The sequence below is a fragment of the Epargyreus clarus genome, unplaced genomic scaffold, assembly GCF_041222505.1.
Source record: "Epargyreus clarus isolate Ecla_fem2 unplaced genomic scaffold, WU_Ecla_fem_2.2 ptg000011l, whole genome shotgun sequence".
In the NCBI taxonomy this organism is placed as follows: Eukaryota; Metazoa; Arthropoda; class Insecta; order Lepidoptera; family Hesperiidae; genus Epargyreus; species Epargyreus clarus.
This window is the reverse complement of record NW_027332219.1, coordinates 6,779,675-6,799,793: the sequence shown is the minus strand read 5'-3', so window position 1 is coordinate 6,799,793 and position 20,119 is coordinate 6,779,675. Positions and strand designations below refer to the sequence as shown.

Sequence of the window (20,119 nt, the reverse complement as noted above, 5' to 3'; positions counted from 1 at the left end):
TATCAAATATATTTCATACAAAATATAGCCCATGTTACTCGTGGATAATGTAGCTTTCGAACGATGAAAGAATTTTTAAAATCGGTCCAGTAATTTTTGAGCCTATTCATTACAACCAAACAAACAAAGTTTTTCTATTTATAATATTAGTGTAGATCAATTATCACTTGCTTTACGATGAAGGAAAATATCGCCTGAAAGTTCTAAAAACAAGTTCTCAAAGGTCTTTGAAGTCCAGCAAATCTGCATTTAACCAACGTGGTGGACAAGCATAAACACTTCACATTCTGCAAAACACATACTATAATTATAATTTAATTCTATCTACTCTACTAAATTCTATCTAATCTATTTTTTTTTATAATATAGGAGTAGCAGACGAACATGCAGTCCACCTGATGGTAAGTGGCTACTGTCGCCCATGGACATCTGTAATCAACCCCAGATAGGATTAGATATTCCTACCTAAGCTCGGCCACAGATGCGCCGCTACCCCTGAGGACTAAGCTGGATCGCCTCGGAAAAGTCTGTCTCCCTTACCACACCCTACAAACCGGAACACAGCAGCGGTGTGGCGGTGGTGCCGCCTGAGTCGAACCCATAAGGATTCTACCACCTTCAGTACTTATAAACTAAAATAAAAAATATGTAGTAGTAATAATAATAAATAACAAGACAAGCAAAATCGAAAATAATATTGTATTAAGTCCACTGCATTTTAGTATTCCTCCTTGTAGGACGACCTTTTTTCCGCCATCATTCTATTTTTGGCCAGGTCAAGCCCTCCCAAATATAATATATTAAAAGGACGACCAAAGCCACATAATCCAACCATTATTAAACGATGCTCGCCAAGCAATATATTGAGTCATTAACTTGTGAAGTTGTGACGTCACTGTTAGATAGTACAGCGAATGTGGAGCGTGTCTTAATTTATGTGTGTATTTGTGTAATTACACGCAATTACGATAATCGGCCGTGTGGCAAGAGGTCTCGTAAACAATCGTACGATGGAGTTGATAATATTGATCGGCGTGGAATTGTTATATAATAAAACTTATACTCGTATGAGTGATGACGATGATGTTAATAAGTGTTAATATTTATATAACTAATAATAGCCGAAATGATTATAAGAGCAATTGATAGCGCAATTGTGTATATATTTAAGTTATTCATCATAACAGTTTAACCGTATTAAATAAATTTAGTAGATTATTCTCAATACGATATCTGGCCAAATATGTATATGCCTGGGTCTGGGTGTTCGTGTACGATTATCATTGTGTGTGTTTATAACAACCACATATCCTAGTTTTAAACTGTGTTAGAAATCTTAATACGTTTAAATTGATTAGGTACACTAAGACGGTCCTATTATGTCCAAGAGTTGTTTTTTATTGTGTATTGGGAAGCCTTAATATTTGGAAGTAATAGTAGAAAAAGTATTTTTAAATTCGATTGGTCATTTGAGCGTTTAAGCACATTGGAAACCGCGATTCAAAACTAGTAAAGAAAAAAAACGTAATTATAGAAGTGAGTTGTCAGTAAGTGACAAAACACTTTTATCAAACAAAGATTGAGAATGAGAAAAAATAACAAGTAGAAGAATAAAAGCACAAAAAAGATGCATCAGAGCAATGTGTAACTTGAAGCAAAGAGATTCGTGTAAACCACATTTAAAAAAAACTACATATTTTAACTTTACCTTCACTGTACATATTCGAATGTGCTGTTTTCGTAAAAAGTAACCCTAAAGAGTTCCAGTTCCGTTCAGGACCGCGTCACAAAGATAAACTCACATTATTGCCTGCTCGTACACACTTATTCAGTCAAAGCTTTTACGGAAGAGCACCAAATATATATAATAATATACCAGATGATATTCGAAATTGCAAGGATATCCATGCGTTTAAAAATAAACTAAAAACCTATCTAATTAATAAATGCTACTATAGTATAGTCTATAATTTTAGTTTTTAGATGACATGTATATGTGTAAGCCACTTAGTGGCAGAATAAGCGACTATGTAACAAAAATGTGTAACAACTAACAATTACCTTATTCACAAATAAACTGATTTGATTTGATTTGAAATAAATAATAATAAACTCAGTTCGTAAATACTTTGAACATGTCTTTCAAGTTGCAATTATAAACTGCGAAATGTTTGAACAGGAAAATAATGTGTTAATGCGTGCATTGTAGACGTAACCCATACGGTAACCGTAACCCAATCCCTCTGAGGTGGATCGTGACACTGCGGTCTCTACTCGGATTTGCTCGCGAACTACACTGTCTAACTACAGACCAACTTAATTATACATAGGTTAATTACATAAATTAGTTACAATTTATGGAGCTAATAGTGCAAAACACAGGACGCCATTTTCCTTCTTGGATGTCAAGGGGTGTAAAGCTGAATCCAAGTTTATGTGGTCGCAACTCTTGTACCTCGGCCGCCATCTTGAAAAAGGATTTTCATTTTTCACGCTCTATTCGTCGCACAAAAAAATTAAGAACAATTCGAGTCCCAAAGAATAAAAAAAAATCAAAATCAAAAATAAAAAAATATTTATTTCTTCACAATGTTTTTCCTTATATATAAAAAGTATACATAAAAGAATTATCTGCAACTTTGGTTCCGTAATTTGACACTTAACCCACTTAACCTTTGATATCCAAAAAATAAAATACGGTCTACGGACAATTGCAACTCAAATGTAACATTTCAACGGACTAAATAGGATTATTATTTACATGTGTACTATTCATTTTAATGGGTGTGGGTCCATTTATAGAGTACTCGACTACGATGTTACATTATAGTGCCCGATATTAATAATCAATCCATTACCTACTTTTACCTACCTATTTACCTATTAAAGATCTATACTTGGCCATGTCTTGAATGAAGACATTGTCAAATGCCGATCATACATAAGACAAAACATTGGATAGATCGATTTTTAATAACGGCAGTTGATAATGTTACGTTGCACATTGATAATACGGTTACGGATGAAAGAAGTACACGCAATTTAGAAATGGTTAGAAATAATAAGATTAACTTAGAAATGGGAGTAATAACACGTGTTATTGGGTAAAGAAAGATAAAGATACAGTTAATGGGAGTGAAAAGATTGTAATAACGGAAAGGGCAAATAATATAAACTGAAAAGTTAATTAATAAGAGAAAGAAATTTGCTAACAGGATTTATAGTTTGGAAGCTGAGAGAATGCATTACTGACAGGTCGTTATTTAATGATTTTTTCTCAAAATATTTATTATTTATTAATCTATTGAATTTGAATGAAAAATTATCTTGTTTATTTTTTCTATATTAGTTTTTAGAACGTGAATGTGTGATATTTTATCGTTTTAACGTTTGTGTAATTTGTCGTATCAAAGTTCTTATAAAGTGTATTTGGGTATCGTACGGTTTCGTTTGAGTTTGAGTTAAAGGCTTGGTAAATCTAGACCAAACCTAGATAAAAGTTTGTTATTATTATTCTAGTTTCCAATACAGATTACAGACATTGTCGCGTCAGCTGTTGACAGAGCTGTCGTTATCAGCTGTGCCCCGATTCGGTTGACACTAGTACCCTCGATCCCTCGGCATAAATCAGTTCTATTGGTGATTCTGTGTCGTCGATACGATCTTCCTGAATTTATAGCCCATTTCTTGTTTTGTGTACTTTGCGTATGTCGCTATTGGAAAACGTTTCAGTGTGCGCTCGGCTATATCTTTCAAGTAAAGCTTCTACGCTTTGTATGTGATGTTCCTTTGTACGTTTATTATTTGCGAAGTCTCTAACAATGTTTAGTTTAACGTCGCGACTATTAAATTTTATACGCGAAACGATTCATGCGTCGATGTGTATGATAATTTCAATAGTTTCGTGCGATTTATGATGGTTTTCGTTTCACGATTTCAACGTAATTTTCTATAGGTTATAGCCGACACTCGCTCACGATACAAACTGTATACAATCTCATATTTTCGAAATCAAATAAGCTGATACGAGTGATTTGTCACAAACATTGTAAACTGCGGTAGTGTCTAGCGTGAACGCTAGCGTGTTTCCGTGCGAGGTACAAGAACATTGTCAAGATAAACCCTCAAACTATGCGCCACCGAGTTCTGCCGCTGTTGGCACCGATGTTCCTATCCAAGCTGTGGAGGAGACGACGCCGCGCCAAAGCCATCGAGAGGTTACACGGGGTATGGTATGAAACTACCCAGTCGGCCCTTGTACCTTGTGAAAGACATTGCACGGTTGTCATCGTTTATGCTAAGCCCTGTTTGAAATGTTTCAAAGTTTTGTCTTCATTACATTTTTATTGTCTTCCCCTTTTTAAAAATATTTGGATGCACGATTTTGCGATCTATGCTAGTCCCTTTTGATCTGTTTCATATAGCTGTTTCTCATATATTTTTATTCACTTACATCTCCTGCCTTTCTTCAAACCATTTGTTGTATCATCAGCTACTCCATTTTACTATCGTCAATTTTAATCAGTTTGTTCATAAAACTTTACCATTCTTCTCAAAGGAAGAATTTGTCGCCTATATATTTTATGAGGCATATATTAATATTGTACGTAGTACCGTTTTGCATAAACAACACCTCAAGGCGACGCCGAGTGCGCAGGAAATGCGATTCTTTCATCTTATCTAATGCAAACATTAGTTTCTCGACCTCCTTTCCTTGCGTCTATCTTGCGGTCTGCCAGTTCGTTCACCCCGTTGTTTTCCCCGGACCCACCGGCTAGGGTACCACCCTGACCTGATTTACTGTTATGCGAATGTGTCCCGGGAACTGTTACGTTAATCTGTGTAACTTTGCGTCTCTGCGTATGTTTACTATTAGTTTCGTTATGAGGCTTTTCAACTTTCTATTACTGTGTTACTCTTGTGATTTTGTCTGTATGTTATTGATTGGTGGTAAACTATATTTTTCATTTTTAGTTGCAGTATGTATGAGAAAATGTATAATGATTCATTTCTATATCGAGTTTAGTTAAGTGTGGTGAGTCTTCAGTATTATAAAATGGATGAATACAATATGCTAAACCACATGTTAACAGGCGATGACATGGCGGTTAATTGCAAGATTATATGTATAATTAATTAAAAGTATCATGTTCATATTCTAACTTTTCAAACGATATTAGAACGTTAGAAGAAGGCTCTCCCCTGTATTTTAGTATAGCGTTAAAATGTTATTTCTATGAGTAACCTTAGATTTTAGACGGAAGAATGAATAATAAGAATTATACGATTTTTTATTTAATTGTAGTTATAAATTTTATAACATTGATGTAGCAAATTAGCATATAGTCCATCAGATGGTACGAGGCTACTGCCGCCCATAAACATCTGTTTTCAACCCCTGATAACATAGGAGCCTACATTAGTTGAGCCAATAATGTGTTGCTACCACTGAAGGCTAAGTTTGAACGCCTCTGATATGCATGTCTACTTTACCACATATATAATATATCATATAATTAAATAAATTAATTTGCGTGAGTGGTTGAAATTATTAAATTGGAGCTAGACTTATCACAAATTGTCGTCAAACTGTACACGATTGTTTTATTTACGTGTTAAAACCTAGTTTACGATCATGACCTTTTAATTCGAGTACCAGTTTTATCGGTCGATGCTTTGTGGGTAGGTATAATTAGTTTTAATTAAAATTATATTCCAAAATGACCGCATTTCTATTGACTTCTCGCTTTGAAATGTATGTATGAAAGAGAAATATACACGATAGCTACATTTTTGTATTACATAATTTGAGATTTTGTAGAACATTTATTGGAAGTTGTTGGTGGCAACTGAATAAGTGATTTTATAAAATTGTATGCGTAGTAAATATAGGGTTTTTACAAGTTTAGCAGTAAAAATCCAATTATTAAATATAATTTACAACAACAAACAAAGATAATAGCTTTGTTTAAAAAATAGCAAGTCCTCTCAGATGGATCATTGTTAAAGAAATTTGTCTTGTTTGGGGTTGATTACAGATGTCCACGGGCGGCAATAGCCACTTACCATCAGTTGGACTGCATGCTCGTTTCCTACTTGAATATTATAAAAAATGAGAATTACAATTCAAACGTATTGTTGAGAATCCTGCTATTGCAAGTAATCATAGTTTTTATCTAACCATTGAAATGCTTTGCCTCGATATATACAAAAAATCAACATGATTAATTATATTGTAATCTTGTGCGGTTCTCAGCGCAAACTCTAAGCAAATTGACCGTCGTAAGTATGAATAAACACACAATGGAAAATAACCAACGTTTACCAGTTAGGCGATTATTGCGTGGTTATGCCTAAGCGTAATAATCGAAGAATAAGCAATGGGCCGAGTAGGGTTGCTACCATTTTTTCGAAGTAAAATAGAAAATTGCAAAAGTGTTGTAAGTAAGTTTGAAAAAAATGCAGGGATGATATGCACATGTATTGTTTATTTTTTTGCAGACTCATATTTTTTTGGGGTTTTTTGTTACACAATAATATAAACTAAGAAGTATAAAACCTACTTAGAGATGAATATATCTTGCGTTCTATATGAATTTTCAATAGTATAGGTATATACTCATGTACTAATAATTGAGTAAAATAGTAAACAATAGTAGCATTGTATTCTACTTTAGGTAGAATAGGGTTGCCACAGGCACTAGGTACAATAATTAGATATTTTAGTGTCGGTGGCAGTTCCTATAATCCTTACTAATATTATAAATCCGAAAGTAACTCTGTCTGTCTGTCTGTCTGGTTGTCTCTTCTTCACGCCTAACACTGAACCGATTTTAATGAAATTTTGTACAAAGATAGTCTGAGACCCGAGAAAGGACATAGGATAGTTTTTATCCCGGAATCCCACGGGAACTAGGGATGGCGATTTAATCGATTAACCAGAGAATCGGTCTTTTGGACCCAAAACATCGATTATTTTAATGGATATTAGTAAGGATTGAATCGTAAACTATGCATTTGTTCAAGTGATGATCTTTAGCAAAGTTGAACGAATTTTCAGTTTTATGTATGTTAGTATGTTATATTATTTTCTTTTAAACGCGGGCGAAGCCGCGGGCAAAAACTAGTAATGCAATATATCCGTATATTATAGCGCTGACGGCAACCCTATCAATAGGCATTGTGATTAGTTTACGATGCCCGATTATACGCATTACGTGCAGTTGCACTGCCGCTGCTTTAATTGGTGTTGCAGTTGCGCTGACCGCCGAATCGGTTGATTGGTGCGATTGGCCCGGTTTGATTTTGTTGTGATTGGTTCTAACCTATTACGATTGATTGGTTTTGTAAGTGCTATGATTTAATTGATTGCCGTGATTATCGTGATTTGATTTTGTTGTAATTGGTAGCTTTTGTGTTTGATTACTTGATTGGCGGTAGAGTTTGATAATTGCAGCACTGGCTGATGCAGTGGGCAGTGGTTAAGGGTTTCAAGCCGCGCTACTCAAATCTAGAATTATGCATTAAATGTCACTGTGGCCTTTTAAAATTCATAAAATAGGAGAACCTAAATCCTACCAAAACTAAATTTTTGTACTTGAGTCCATCCATTACATTTTGGGTGGAAATATTTTAGAAATAGGAGGGCTTTTATCGCCGTATTTTTTTTTGTATTAAATTATTCGGTATTTGATACCTACCGAAGACGACCGCCACAAAATTCTATAGAATTTTAATAGAATTAACTCTATAGAATTTTAATTCTGGTATTCTAGCTAGTTGAACAGAATATATTATATAAATTATGTTTTATGATTACAACACATGTGCGGACCTTGAAGGTAATATATGGAATGTATCAAGGCAATATTTATTTGTTTATATTTTTACAGCGTGTGAACCGCTCTACGTATATTGTTTTTATAGCGTCCATTTAGTTTATGATATTTGGTATATTAATAAGTAACGTGTGATTTTTTTGATATTTTTGTATCTTAAATACATTTGTGTTATGTTTTCATGAAGCTAGTAATTTAAATGTTTAGAGAACTCCATATTTTTATTTGCAACATTATTCAAAGTATTTGGAAAAACTTATGATTTCTTGGTTATTTATTGTTCCTTGAAGGCAATAGCTTATAAGTATGTTTATAGTGTTGTAGCGCCTTCCCGCAACTCGTCAATAGATGGCGCCACATCCTGAATCAAACACTATCTAAATTTTCTCAATATCTGGAACAAAGTGCAATCTCCGAACTGAAACGATAGGAGTAATGACCCTCTCAGTGCATAATAGCTAGGCGGGAGTGACCTTTACCAAAGTGTATCTTAAGTGTAGTATTTGGAACTTCAATACGTAACTTGCGGTTTGTTGAACGTTACAGAGCGCGTCGGAGACGTCGGCGGGCGCGGGCGGCGGCGGCGCGGCCGGCGGCAGCGCGCGGGTCTCCTCGCGGTCCCGGACCTCGGAGGAGCCACATATTGGTGAGTTTTTTGAACAAATATGTCTTTTGGAGTGGTTGGGAAAAGTGTATCGATCAGATTTTGCAAAACCGATATAAAAACGACATGAAATTGGCAAGCTTTGAGACGTTATGTTTAAGTTCCGCGTCCCGCAGACCCGTGTCTACGCGTGCCACAGCGGAGATGTTGAGTCAACACGACTATTTGAGCACGTCTAGTGGGCGGCTGACACAATGCTGCAGCAGTGTCCTTCGGCGGAGTTGGTGATTCTGGATGACTTTAACGCCCACCATATTGAATGGCTGGACTCCCGAATCACGGACTTTGCCGGGAGAACTGCAAATAACTTCTCCTTGGCATATGGGCTCGGGTTATACGCCATATAAGAAAGTTTGAGAAGTATCTACAACTTCTTACATGCGTAGCAAAACATTGAGGTAGCTCATGGTAAATGGCCAATGCCGCTCAAAGATATTTGTAACATAATATACTTAGAACAGAGCTTCTACCAAAGGCCAATCACGGAGGAGTTGCTATTTATGAGGAAGTGGTCGTCTCAAGTACCATCCCGGTTGAACTACGCTTGTTCTATCAAATTTCAGACCATCTAAGTTTGCTGTAGAAATACACTATAATTTATATAACAATTTTGTATTAATCACACTTATTTTCAATAATTCCAGGCAAGTACAAGCTCCTGAAGACAATCGGCAAGGGCAACTTCGCGAAGGTGAAGCTTGCGAAACATGTCCCCACGGGCAAGGAGGTCGCGATCAAGATCATCGACAAGACGCAGCTCAACCCCGGCTCACTACAGAAACTGTTCAGAGAGGTTTGTTGGCTGTTCATGTGTATATGTGTCTAAACGATATGGAAAAGAAAAAAGTATAGAGACAGAATAAGAAGTTAAGTAGAAGTGAGAAAGATCGAGAGGGAGAAGGATACAGAAGGGACGGCCGAAGAAAGTGGAAGTAAAGGAACAGGAACAGATGTTACGCTAGTTAATGATTTAATATTTATATTCTTAAGCATCTATAGAAAATTTATGGGCATAGAATACAACTTGCTTATTTTATAAGCTCGAATAACTCGGATCAAGCTGTCAACTTTATTTGCAATAATTTATTTTGTGTTTATCCTTTTTGGCAAAAAGCAAGATTTCTCTCTGAAGCAGTCCTTTACTCATTAGGCATTTGTTTTCTAATAATAGATTTACTTCAATACATTTATATAAAATTAAAAATAATGTCAGACATACTACAAAATGGTAACATGAATGTTATGGTTTAATTGAATATATTTTGTGTTTTCCAGGTGCGGATAATGAAAATGCTTGACCACCCGAACATAGTGAAGTTATTCCAGGTGATCGAAACCGAAAAGACGCTATATCTCGTTATGGAGTACGCGTCCGGTGGTGAGGTGAGTGCTAAAATGGACGCTAGTTATTTTTTAGATAGAAATACAAATAAAGAATATGTAACTCCCAAAAATAAACAGTAGAAGATAAAATTACAGATGAAAAAAGACGTCAATTGTAAAACTTCATCATCAGCTTGCAAGAGCAAAGATGTTTTTAGTTATCACTGCCTACTAAAAACGAGAATATGAAATTATGATACTTATTACAACATAATTTGAGACCTCATCAGTAATTTGATCTATTCGTAGTCCGTGCTTAGGTGATACCTAGTGGTAGTACCAGAATTTCGCAAAACTATTTTGTAAAAGCCAATGTTTTGCCTTGAGTCCATAACAGGTCCCTTTGTGTCACGTCGTTTGTGTCAGGTCGCGTAAGTGTTTCTGCTGTCTACATGATTTAGTTGCAAAATCGTTACCCTATGGCTATAAAGTAAAATACTTTTATCTACATTTAAAGAGTTGTTCGACTGAGGAATTGTTTTACTGAAGTTGATATTACATAGTTCGAATAAAACAATATCCATTAATTCCTTGCCATTTGGTAGTGATTTCATACTAACTTTATTTTATTGTGTTATCATTTTAGGTGTTCGACTACCTGGTGCTTCACGGTCGTATGAAGGAGAAGGAGGCGCGGGCGAAGTTCAGACAGATCGTGTCAGCGGTGCAGTACTGTCATCAGAAACGGATCATTCACAGGGATCTTAAGGTGTGTGAATATTGTCTGTAGTAACTTCGTACGTTTTGTCTATTATTTATTTGTTGAAAGGAATTTATAAATCTTTACAATCTTATTTAGTTATATCTATTACATCATCATCACTTGATCTATTTATCACAAGAATATTACGTGTAATATATGTTTTCTGGCGATAAATTTTCGATCTATTTATAAAGAAGTAGAATGTAAAATTTAATTTTTTTTTTGTTGTTTATGTTTACCATTACCATCTCATTACCTGGTTATAACTTTTGATGCAATTTTGTATTTTGTATTAAATACAAAAATATTGATTAAAACTTTTTATGATGTGATCCAATCGAAAGTATGAAATTGTAGGTGTAATAACTTAAATAATAATTGTTAACCTATCTATATCGATTGCTTTGAAACGCTTTTTAAACTCTAAAAATATTATTTTATATTTAATACTGTAACAATTTTAAACCGATATATATTAATATGATAGAAACTTTTCATGTTACGAAGTAATTTAAAAGGAGTTCCACAGGGATCAATTTTGAGAAAATAACAATTTTGCTTAAAATCAAATCTGATTTATGTAAAGTCGAATACAATGTAAATTTTCATGTTTCAGGCTGAAAATCTCCTGTTAGACGGCGAGATGAACATAAAGATAGCGGATTTCGGTTTCTCGAACGAGTTCACGCCGGGCGCTAAGCTCGACACGTTCTGTGGCAGTCCGCCCTATGCCGCGCCGGAACTGTTCCAAGGTGAGTGCGGGTTTGAGGTTGGGTGATGCTTTCGTGGTTGCATGTGATGGGAGGAGTTACGATTTAGTCTTCAGTGGTAATATGGCGGATGCCTTCGTGGTTCCACTGACTGTGGGATAAGGAATTGTTTTAGTCTTCAGTAGTAATAAAGGCTGGTTTATACCTGGTGATTTGCCAGCTTCTGCAAACTACTTCGTCAGCCAAAGGTGGTTGATGTCCATGTGATGGTGTGGTGGTGGTTGGTGTTAGAGTCCTTCTGATGGTAAGTGGCTACTGCCGCCCATGGACATCTGTAATCAAGCCCCATGGACATCTGTAACAGATGCGCCGCTACCCTTGAGGACTAAGTTGGAACGCCTCGGTAAAGTATGTCTCCCTTACCACACCCTTTAAACCAGAACACAGCAGCGCCTAACACTGCTGTTATTAGGCAGAAATAGAAGTAGCGGTGGTGCCGCCGAAATCGAACTACATAGGGTCCTACCACCTTCAGAGGATAGGTTAGGAGGAACCTTCGTGGTTCCACTGACTGTGTGATAGGAGGAGGAGGAGGAGGATCGTTTACAACCGGTAGTTTGCCAGCCTTTGCAAACTACTTTGTCTGCCGAAGGTTGTTGACTCCGTGCTTTGTTTGCATCAAGTGAGTCGGTCGACGAGCTTGTTGTCTGTCATCTGTAGGGACGTTCGAACTACATTCGCTTATTGAAGGTAATAGAATAGTCGACGGTCGACTTTTGACACCACTTTTTATGGCATTTTTTGTGGTTATTCATATAAATATTAAATTGTTGTTTGTTCGTACCCCCAGGCAAGAAGTACGACGGCCCCGAGGTGGACGTGTGGTCGTTGGGCGTGATCCTGTACACGCTGGTCTCCGGCTCGCTGCCCTTCGACGGCTCCACGCTGCGGGAGCTGCGCGAGAGGGTGCTCCGCGGGAAGTACAGGTGAGGGGGCTGGGGGCTGGGGGGAGTGGACGAGGAGGAGGGAGAGGAGTGGAGGGGAGGAGAAGGGTGAAGAGCTGGCTAGCTGAGGGACGTCTTACCCTCCGGAAGCACATATATAGCGGCCATGTCAACATAAGGGCGATGGGCAGGAAATTCGGGTCTCGAGGATTCTGTCTTTGCCCGGGCAGATTCTCAGGTGGTCCAATATCCCTCGGATTCCTAATGTTTACCAAAATAGACCAGGCCCACTGTTAAGCGGGTGGTTCGGTACTTGGCGCCTGCGGTAGCGGGCGCCCTCCAGGTGATAGAGCTTGAAAGTTATAAGATTAATACAAATATCTCTTCGGGTTTACGTGATTATAAACATCATGCATCATCATTGGGCTCATAAACATCTGTAATCAACTCCTAGAACAGGATTTCTACTTGAAGCCAATCACAAATGCGTTGTTATTATAGGATTAGAGGGAGGATTACCCCTCCCACTCTTGAACAAATGAGGAACGTAAATTCTTCAAACGGGTGATATTTTTATACTACACACCTCCCGGAAAGCTCTTAGCATAGTGTGAAAAATTTCAGAGATTTTTCCACTTTATTATTTTCGACCGCGGACCGCCGCTGTAACACTCCTCCTTCAAAAACAAATTATAACCCCACCCGTACACGTCTTCCAGAATACCGTTCTACATGTCGACCGACTGCGAGAATCTACTGAAGAAGTTCCTCGTGCTGAATCCGGCTAAGCGTGCATCGTTAGAGAGCATAATGCGCGACAAGTGGATGAATACCGGTTACGAGGAGGACGAGCTCCGGCCGTACGTGGAGCCCCAGCAGGACTTCAAGGACCACAAGCGGATAGGTCAGTGGTTTTGGTGGTGATGTTGTGGAAAGAGTCTGGTTGAAAGTATAGCTAGAATATTAATTATAGGTGAAAGATGGTAGAACCCTTTGAGGTTCGACTCCGGCGGCACCACCGCCACACCTATTTCTGTTGTAACAGCAGTGTTAGGCGCTGCTGTGTTCCGTTTTGAAGGATGTGGTAAGGGAGACAGTGTTTTCCGAGGCGTTCCAACTTAGTCCTCAGGGGTAGCGGCGCATCTGTGGCCGACCTCAGGTAGGAATATCTAATCCTATCTGGGGTTGATTACAGAGTCCATGGGCGGCAGTAGCCACTTACCATCAGGTGGACTGCATGCTCGTCTGCTACTCTTACATTATAAACAAAATACAGAAAAGTATGACTGCGTGAAAGTGTAGCCTATGTTACCTACAGTTTAGTAGGTAGGTGGGGGTTGAATATTATAGAAATATTGTGGAAACAACAAAAATCGACTGCTTGAAAGTGTAGACTTTATTCCCACGATTTAGCCGTATATAAAGATAGCTCGTAGGTTGAAATCCGTCGAGCCGCTTGGGCTGTGGGGTGTCAAAAAATGACATGTATGCGATCGAAAATCTTTAAAATTCGCAGTCGGGGAAATAAACCTGTAAATAAACAATACCCCAGTGGTACTTAGTATCGATCGAGGGTTTCAAGGTTCATAGATTTGTCTTTATTGAAAAAGATATACCCGACGAAATTGGTGGGGATAGGGCCTGGCTTACACCTTTATATTTGAAATATCTACGAGGTCTATGTGGATTGTTAATTATTATTTCGTAGAACGTATGTTGTAGGTCACTTGGCGATAGAACTGGGATTACAATTAGGAAATTATAATTACAGACAATACTGTAGTTTAGTTATGATATTATATTTGACTTAAGTTCGCCGAAGAAGGTAAGGGTTTCGAAGGATAAGGGATATTATACCATTTGTAAGCGATAAGAATATAATACAAATACTCGTACAATAATACAATTTGAAAGATTACGAGCGAATAAAAAGTGTTTAATGGATTAAGTGAACTCTTAGGAAGATTCCTGTATGGTACTCATTTCAAATGTATGAAATAAGTAGAAAGAATAATCTTAATTTTCATTAATAATTAAATTTAAAGGAATAATTATTGACTTTTGATGTCATCGATATAAGTAAAAGTTGATGATATCTAGGAATACAAAAGAATTATACATAGCAGTGTTATGGTAACAACAAACAAAAGTTACATAATTATAAATGAAAAAAACTACTTTATAACACTCAGACAAAAATCTCTTACAGTAACCTATTATACGCCAAGTTGTATTATACAGATTATAATACTTATATAATAAGCGTATAATACAATACAACATGATGTATAATGTTGTATTACATAGCTTATAATACTTCTATAATAAGCTGTATAATAAATGCAATTGGACGAATAATGTTGTATTATACAGCTTATAATACTTGTATAACAAGCGTACAATATAACATTTTGTTACTTCCCAACGCTCACAGAGTCTAATTCACATAAACCAATTTTCGAAAGTCAATCGGCTACAATGTTGTTGTCTAACGTTTATTTGTGTATTTCATGCGAACACCGCTACCTCGTAACGGCCACAGCGCAAGTTGGTACGTGATCGCATCGCAGGACCGTAGTCTGTTGTTGTCGACGTATCTTATAACTGTATATGTTGTATAACATGATATAATATAATGTATAATTGAAATTAAAAATTTTGTTGTGCTTACAAATTTTGACTTTTGGTACTTTGTAATTTTGATGCTAAATTGACTATTAAAGTATATAATCAAAGTTATACACTTAATAATTTTACATAACGTCATTGCATTTTTTTGTATAAAATGTATAATTATTGAATTATAGATATTGAGAAAGTTATACATTTTTGTATAGAAAGATATAAAAATCAACGAAGTAAAATAATATTAATATGAAAATTGATATATAATTTGTTATACAACATATGTTATAAGATATGTCAATAAATAGAGGTCCATTATACGTGAATCCATATTGATATTGTGTCCGTTTCTTCGTTTTAGTGAATGGGTGTAAATTTGCGAATTCTGTCTTGTCGTCAGTCAAAATTTTACATATACATAATATCCCACATACTAAATTACTATTAAATTATTACTTAATTAAATAAACAGATTAGACTTTTATCGACCTAAAATGTATGTAACTTTATTTTTTTTGGCGTTATCATTTTCTCATACATTTTTCGAATGCATTGGATCAGTGTAAATAAATATAGTGAAAATAAAGTAAAATATATCCTTAAAAGTTAAAATATAAGTATATAAAGATAATATTAAAATTACAAAGGTTCCATACATTTTCTATCAGTCTGTATAAGTTTGCTCCCATTGTATAATCCATTATACTAACTATTATATACATGTTTATTACGTGACTCGAACAAGACAGAATCGCATCAATTCTTATACATTTTGTTTCGCCTCTCGCATGTAATATCCGTTACATTGTGTCATGTGTGTATAGTTTGCATTTATATTATACATTTTGAGTTAATTTCCGTTTCGTTTTGGCGTCAAGTGTTGCGTGCGTCGATGGTTTCTGTTTAGAGATGCACTCTTAGCGGGTCATTTTTTTCGTTAGCACGTTTTTACAGCACACGATTACGACACGACAAATCGCGGGGACGTTTTGAATTTACTATATATTTCTATGGTACTTTTTCTCATTATACTATACAAGTTTTAAGACTTTTTAGCCATGTGTGTGGTGATATAAATTCAAGTTATTTTCACTGCAATGATTTTACTTAACAAGTATGCATTTTTTATTTTGAGTTGAGTCGATAGTTCGTCGTCGAATACAATGATAAGATATACGTAAGAATGTATTGTTATTACTAGAATCCTGTTAATCGTACGATACGTCGTGTGTTATGTGCGATATCGTGTCGTGTCGTGCGTAATGAAAAAACGCAGCTAGTGTTTTTGTTTTACAGACGAATAATGTTAGACTTTCAGAAATGTGTGCATGTTTGTTGGGGTCTTTTGTAGATTACGTCACACGAGGGCTAGGAGGGATTAAATAACATAAGCATGGTTGTATATCAATAAAAGAATTATATGAAGTAAAAACTTAGCGTAGAAAATTCCGATGGCGATCAGGGGATCCTAAAAATAAGTAACGTTTTTATGGTCATAGAAAAATAAATTCCTCGTAATATCGTTAACACCATGTGATGTCTATTGCTTTTATTTGATCAGTGGGACAGTAATGTTTTTTCGTTTAAAAATTTAAAAGGTTGAAGTTGATAATTGTTTTTTTAATGTGACATGAGATTATAGTAGGAGAAGTGGGGGATATTGTCTATTCTTATTAGTAACGATGGAAAAGGGGGGAGAGTTGAACGAGTGGATGTGATGGTACCTAATGCGTGTGATGTAATCTACAAAAAATCTCGCCTTACTGTTAATTTTATTTTTGGTACGTTAGGTGGCATGATTGGTATCGTTGTCATAATAATTATAATTAATGTCTGGCGCGTATCAGCTGTGTTCGCGTTATAGCTGCGTTAATGGGTGTTGGTTACCATTGAAATTAATTTATATAATTTTTTCTAGAGAATATTACATGTTTCATAGTAACACTGCTCTAATATTAATCTGTTTCTTTAACAGTGTAATGATTTCGGGTTGAAGGGTGTGATAAAGCGGGATCCTCTTTAATTTAGTTCTCAAGGACATCGAAGGATTCTCTGTCTTGGACACCTAAACCATGTTTATGAGTGGCTGTGCTATATCAATCTGATTTACAAACCTTTTGGACTTTTAAGGGGGGGGGGGGGGACCGTTCGTGTCTCGATTCCGTAGGCACCACAACCACACCTTTTTTGCATAATAACGGCAGTGCTGTTTAGTGTATAGAGAGAGACTCAAATACCAACGTGAACGCAGCTGTTACCAGCCTGTTAAATTAAAAAGTCCATATACAAAGCATTTCGAAAGTCTAACATAACTCCAAACCAACTAATATACGTGACTCCTCCTACATTTCCCGGTCACGCTGTTTTCTAACCATTACGTTTTGCCGTACATGTAATATGTACGTACATTATACATGTCAACTTAGCATTCGTCTGCGGTGAGTTTTGCCTGTTTAGTGGCGTCTGAGCATGTGGGCATTGGTTGTGGTGATTGTGACGATACGCTGGTAATAATCTGTTTTTTTTTTGACTGTCTGTCCATTTAATTTTTGATGTGAAATTGGGATGGGATCACTCTGCAATAATGCGTCGTTGAAGTGTATCATGGTGTGGGATTTGATGTGGCGGGTTTCGGTGTTATGATAAGAGATGGCGCCACGTGTAGCCTGAAACGCGCTATTGAAGTTTTTTAAATATTTTGCATATATACAAATTGAGTATAGCGAAGCACGACCGCTTCCGTTTATAAGAAATGTAGACAAATCTTCGACTATATTGCTACTTTAAATGTTATCTTTCGTTTCATATAACGTTCATAAAACGCTGAATAACATATAATTAAGTAAAGTAAAATGGTAGTTTGCTATCGGGTACAACCTCATTATTGATTACAGTGCAAGTAGTACGTGACTAATATGAGAAAGCTTAATTGAAAATGGTGTTTTTACGTGCCGTTCTTATATCGAAAAGAGATAATTAATTATAAAATATATTTTATTACCAATCTATGAACACTATCGTGATTGGTTTAAAGTTTACGCACACGAAAATATCAAGAGTGTATGTACGTACACGGCGTCCGACGCTTTTACACACACATCGATTAAAAATGAAATATTTTCCGATTATTGATTATTATTATTCATTATATATTTAGAACTATTATACACTTCGTTTGCGAATTATTGCAGAGTGGTCTCACACAATAATTTTATAAAAAATGGATTTCCGCCAAAGTAACGCCTGATACTTATTAATTACATTTTAAAATTATTATGTCTTAATGAAATAAAATACTAATTTATTTAAATTACTCTTACTCTGAAGGACAAAAGAAAGGTACGGATAACACACACACACACATATGTTATAACGATGACTTGTTTAATATAGAAATGCTTTCAATGTCTAATTATTAAATGTTATGGTGGCGTTAGTGTCGCCCCTTGGAAGATACTATTATGTTTTGTATAGAAATGTTGTTGTATTCATAGGCAAATGCTAAGTTGAAATTTATTCAAGAAATAGGTGGAACTATTCAAATTTTTTTTATTCGCAAAGCATGCTACGTACGCGTCATTGGCATTCATTCATGTTTAATACAAAAATAATAACACCAAATTCAAAAATATTAATAGATTTGAATAGAAATAGATTAGCTTTTTTATTTTGAATAGTTTCTTTTTGAATATTATTTTTTATGCAACTTTTTTATTATTTATAATTAATACTTTATAATGTACACTTCAAAATGTTGTGTGATTTACAATTTGACATTTTTCTTAATAGTCGAGTAGTACTAATAAATTTTAAAATTAAAATTCGACATACAATAACTGAATGATAGATATATTGTTAATATTTTTAAAATTTTCTTATAATATATACAGTTAATAAATTGTATTAAAGTTATATGAGACAAGCGTATGTAAGCCTATGTATATTATTTGCATGATTTTGTGAAAATTTTCGCATATTCAACTACCCTTATTAATGAATTATGTCTTCAGTTCATGATCCCAGTACAACTTTAAAGAGAAGTAAATGAAAGAAATAAAAATTCAAATCCATTTGATGATTTCAGATTTTAATGCAATAATTATTTAAAACTCTATTCACATACGCCTTTCTGATATAACTTTAATAGACATGTTTCTTATATTAATTTAATACTACCCACATTAAAAATTTCATATACTATTACAATTTAAATAATTTCTCGTAATATTTATCATAATTTGTCCTTTAAAAGAGCCGAAATATCGTCGTATACCTTCTCATTCCAACCCCTCATAATAATAGTTGACGTTTCGTGTTGCAGAGGCGCTAGTGTGCTTGGGCTACAATCGGCAAGAGATCGAGTATTCGTTGGCCGAGGCGAAGTATGACGACGTGTTCGCCACATATCTACTGCTTGGGAGGAAAAGCACTGATGTTAGTATACTTTGTTTTGTGTGTGTGGTCTACAGGTGGTGGTGCGGTGTGGAGTAAGCTCAGCTGTGCTGCTTCATGATTTATTGGATCATGTTTTAATGTTTTTAAGCTGTCCGTAATTCGTCGGACGAAGTTTAACGATTGCTAATTAATGATTAAGACCAGGATCACATTCAAATGGATACCACACATGATGTTTAATAATAGTACATTACGATACGCGTGGCCAAAGTAGCCTATTTTTGCACGGCGTGAAGTTAGCGCCCGAGCGCAGCGAGGGTGCTAAACGCCGTGCAGATAATAGGCTACTTATGTCACAAGTATCGTATACTATTTTATAGCTCGTGTGACATAAACCCGCTTTTACTTGTAAAGTAATATGAAAAAATATGATAATTATTTTGAAACTTATAAATGATTGAAACTAAAAATTATGAATTAAAAAAGCAATAAAAATGTGACACAACCACAACCATTGAAATTTAATGTGAAAAAGTCTTGATTTAGAAAATTTAGTAATTATTCTGCTCTAGTGATAAAGACAAATCTAACACCACACATACGTCGAAATCTATTAAGCCATTTAGGCTACATACAGGGAACTCCACCCAAACGTATTAAAGAAACATGATAAGCAATCACATAATGTACTAATACATGACTAATACTAGTGATACAGTAGAAAATCGATTATCCGGACCTTAGTTATAAATATTCGCGATTATTCGGATTGACAAACGTGAACAAGTAACTTTGTAATAACCCTTGCAAATCAGCCACATTTTGTGTGACATGTGCATTTAAATTCTGGAAAGTCG

The 20,119-nt window shown here is 35.6% G+C and overlaps 1 protein-coding gene across 1 annotated transcript in view; it reads left to right on the top strand.

Moving 5' to 3' along the window:
- Positions 1 to 20,119, top strand: part of par-1 — a 110,330-nt gene that overhangs the window by 62,214 nt on the left and 27,997 nt on the right. The window contains exons 3-10 of the mRNA XM_073077858.1: positions 8,385 to 8,484; positions 9,147 to 9,295; positions 9,778 to 9,885; positions 10,472 to 10,594; positions 11,205 to 11,340; positions 12,149 to 12,284; positions 12,962 to 13,146; positions 19,189 to 19,301. Of these exons, the coding sequence (XP_072933959.1) occupies positions 8,385 to 8,484; positions 9,147 to 9,295; positions 9,778 to 9,885; positions 10,472 to 10,594; positions 11,205 to 11,340; positions 12,149 to 12,284; positions 12,962 to 13,146; positions 19,189 to 19,301 (1,050 nt within the window). The remainder of the gene's footprint in view (positions 1 to 8,384; positions 8,485 to 9,146; positions 9,296 to 9,777; positions 9,886 to 10,471; positions 10,595 to 11,204; positions 11,341 to 12,148; positions 12,285 to 12,961; positions 13,147 to 19,188; positions 19,302 to 20,119) is intronic.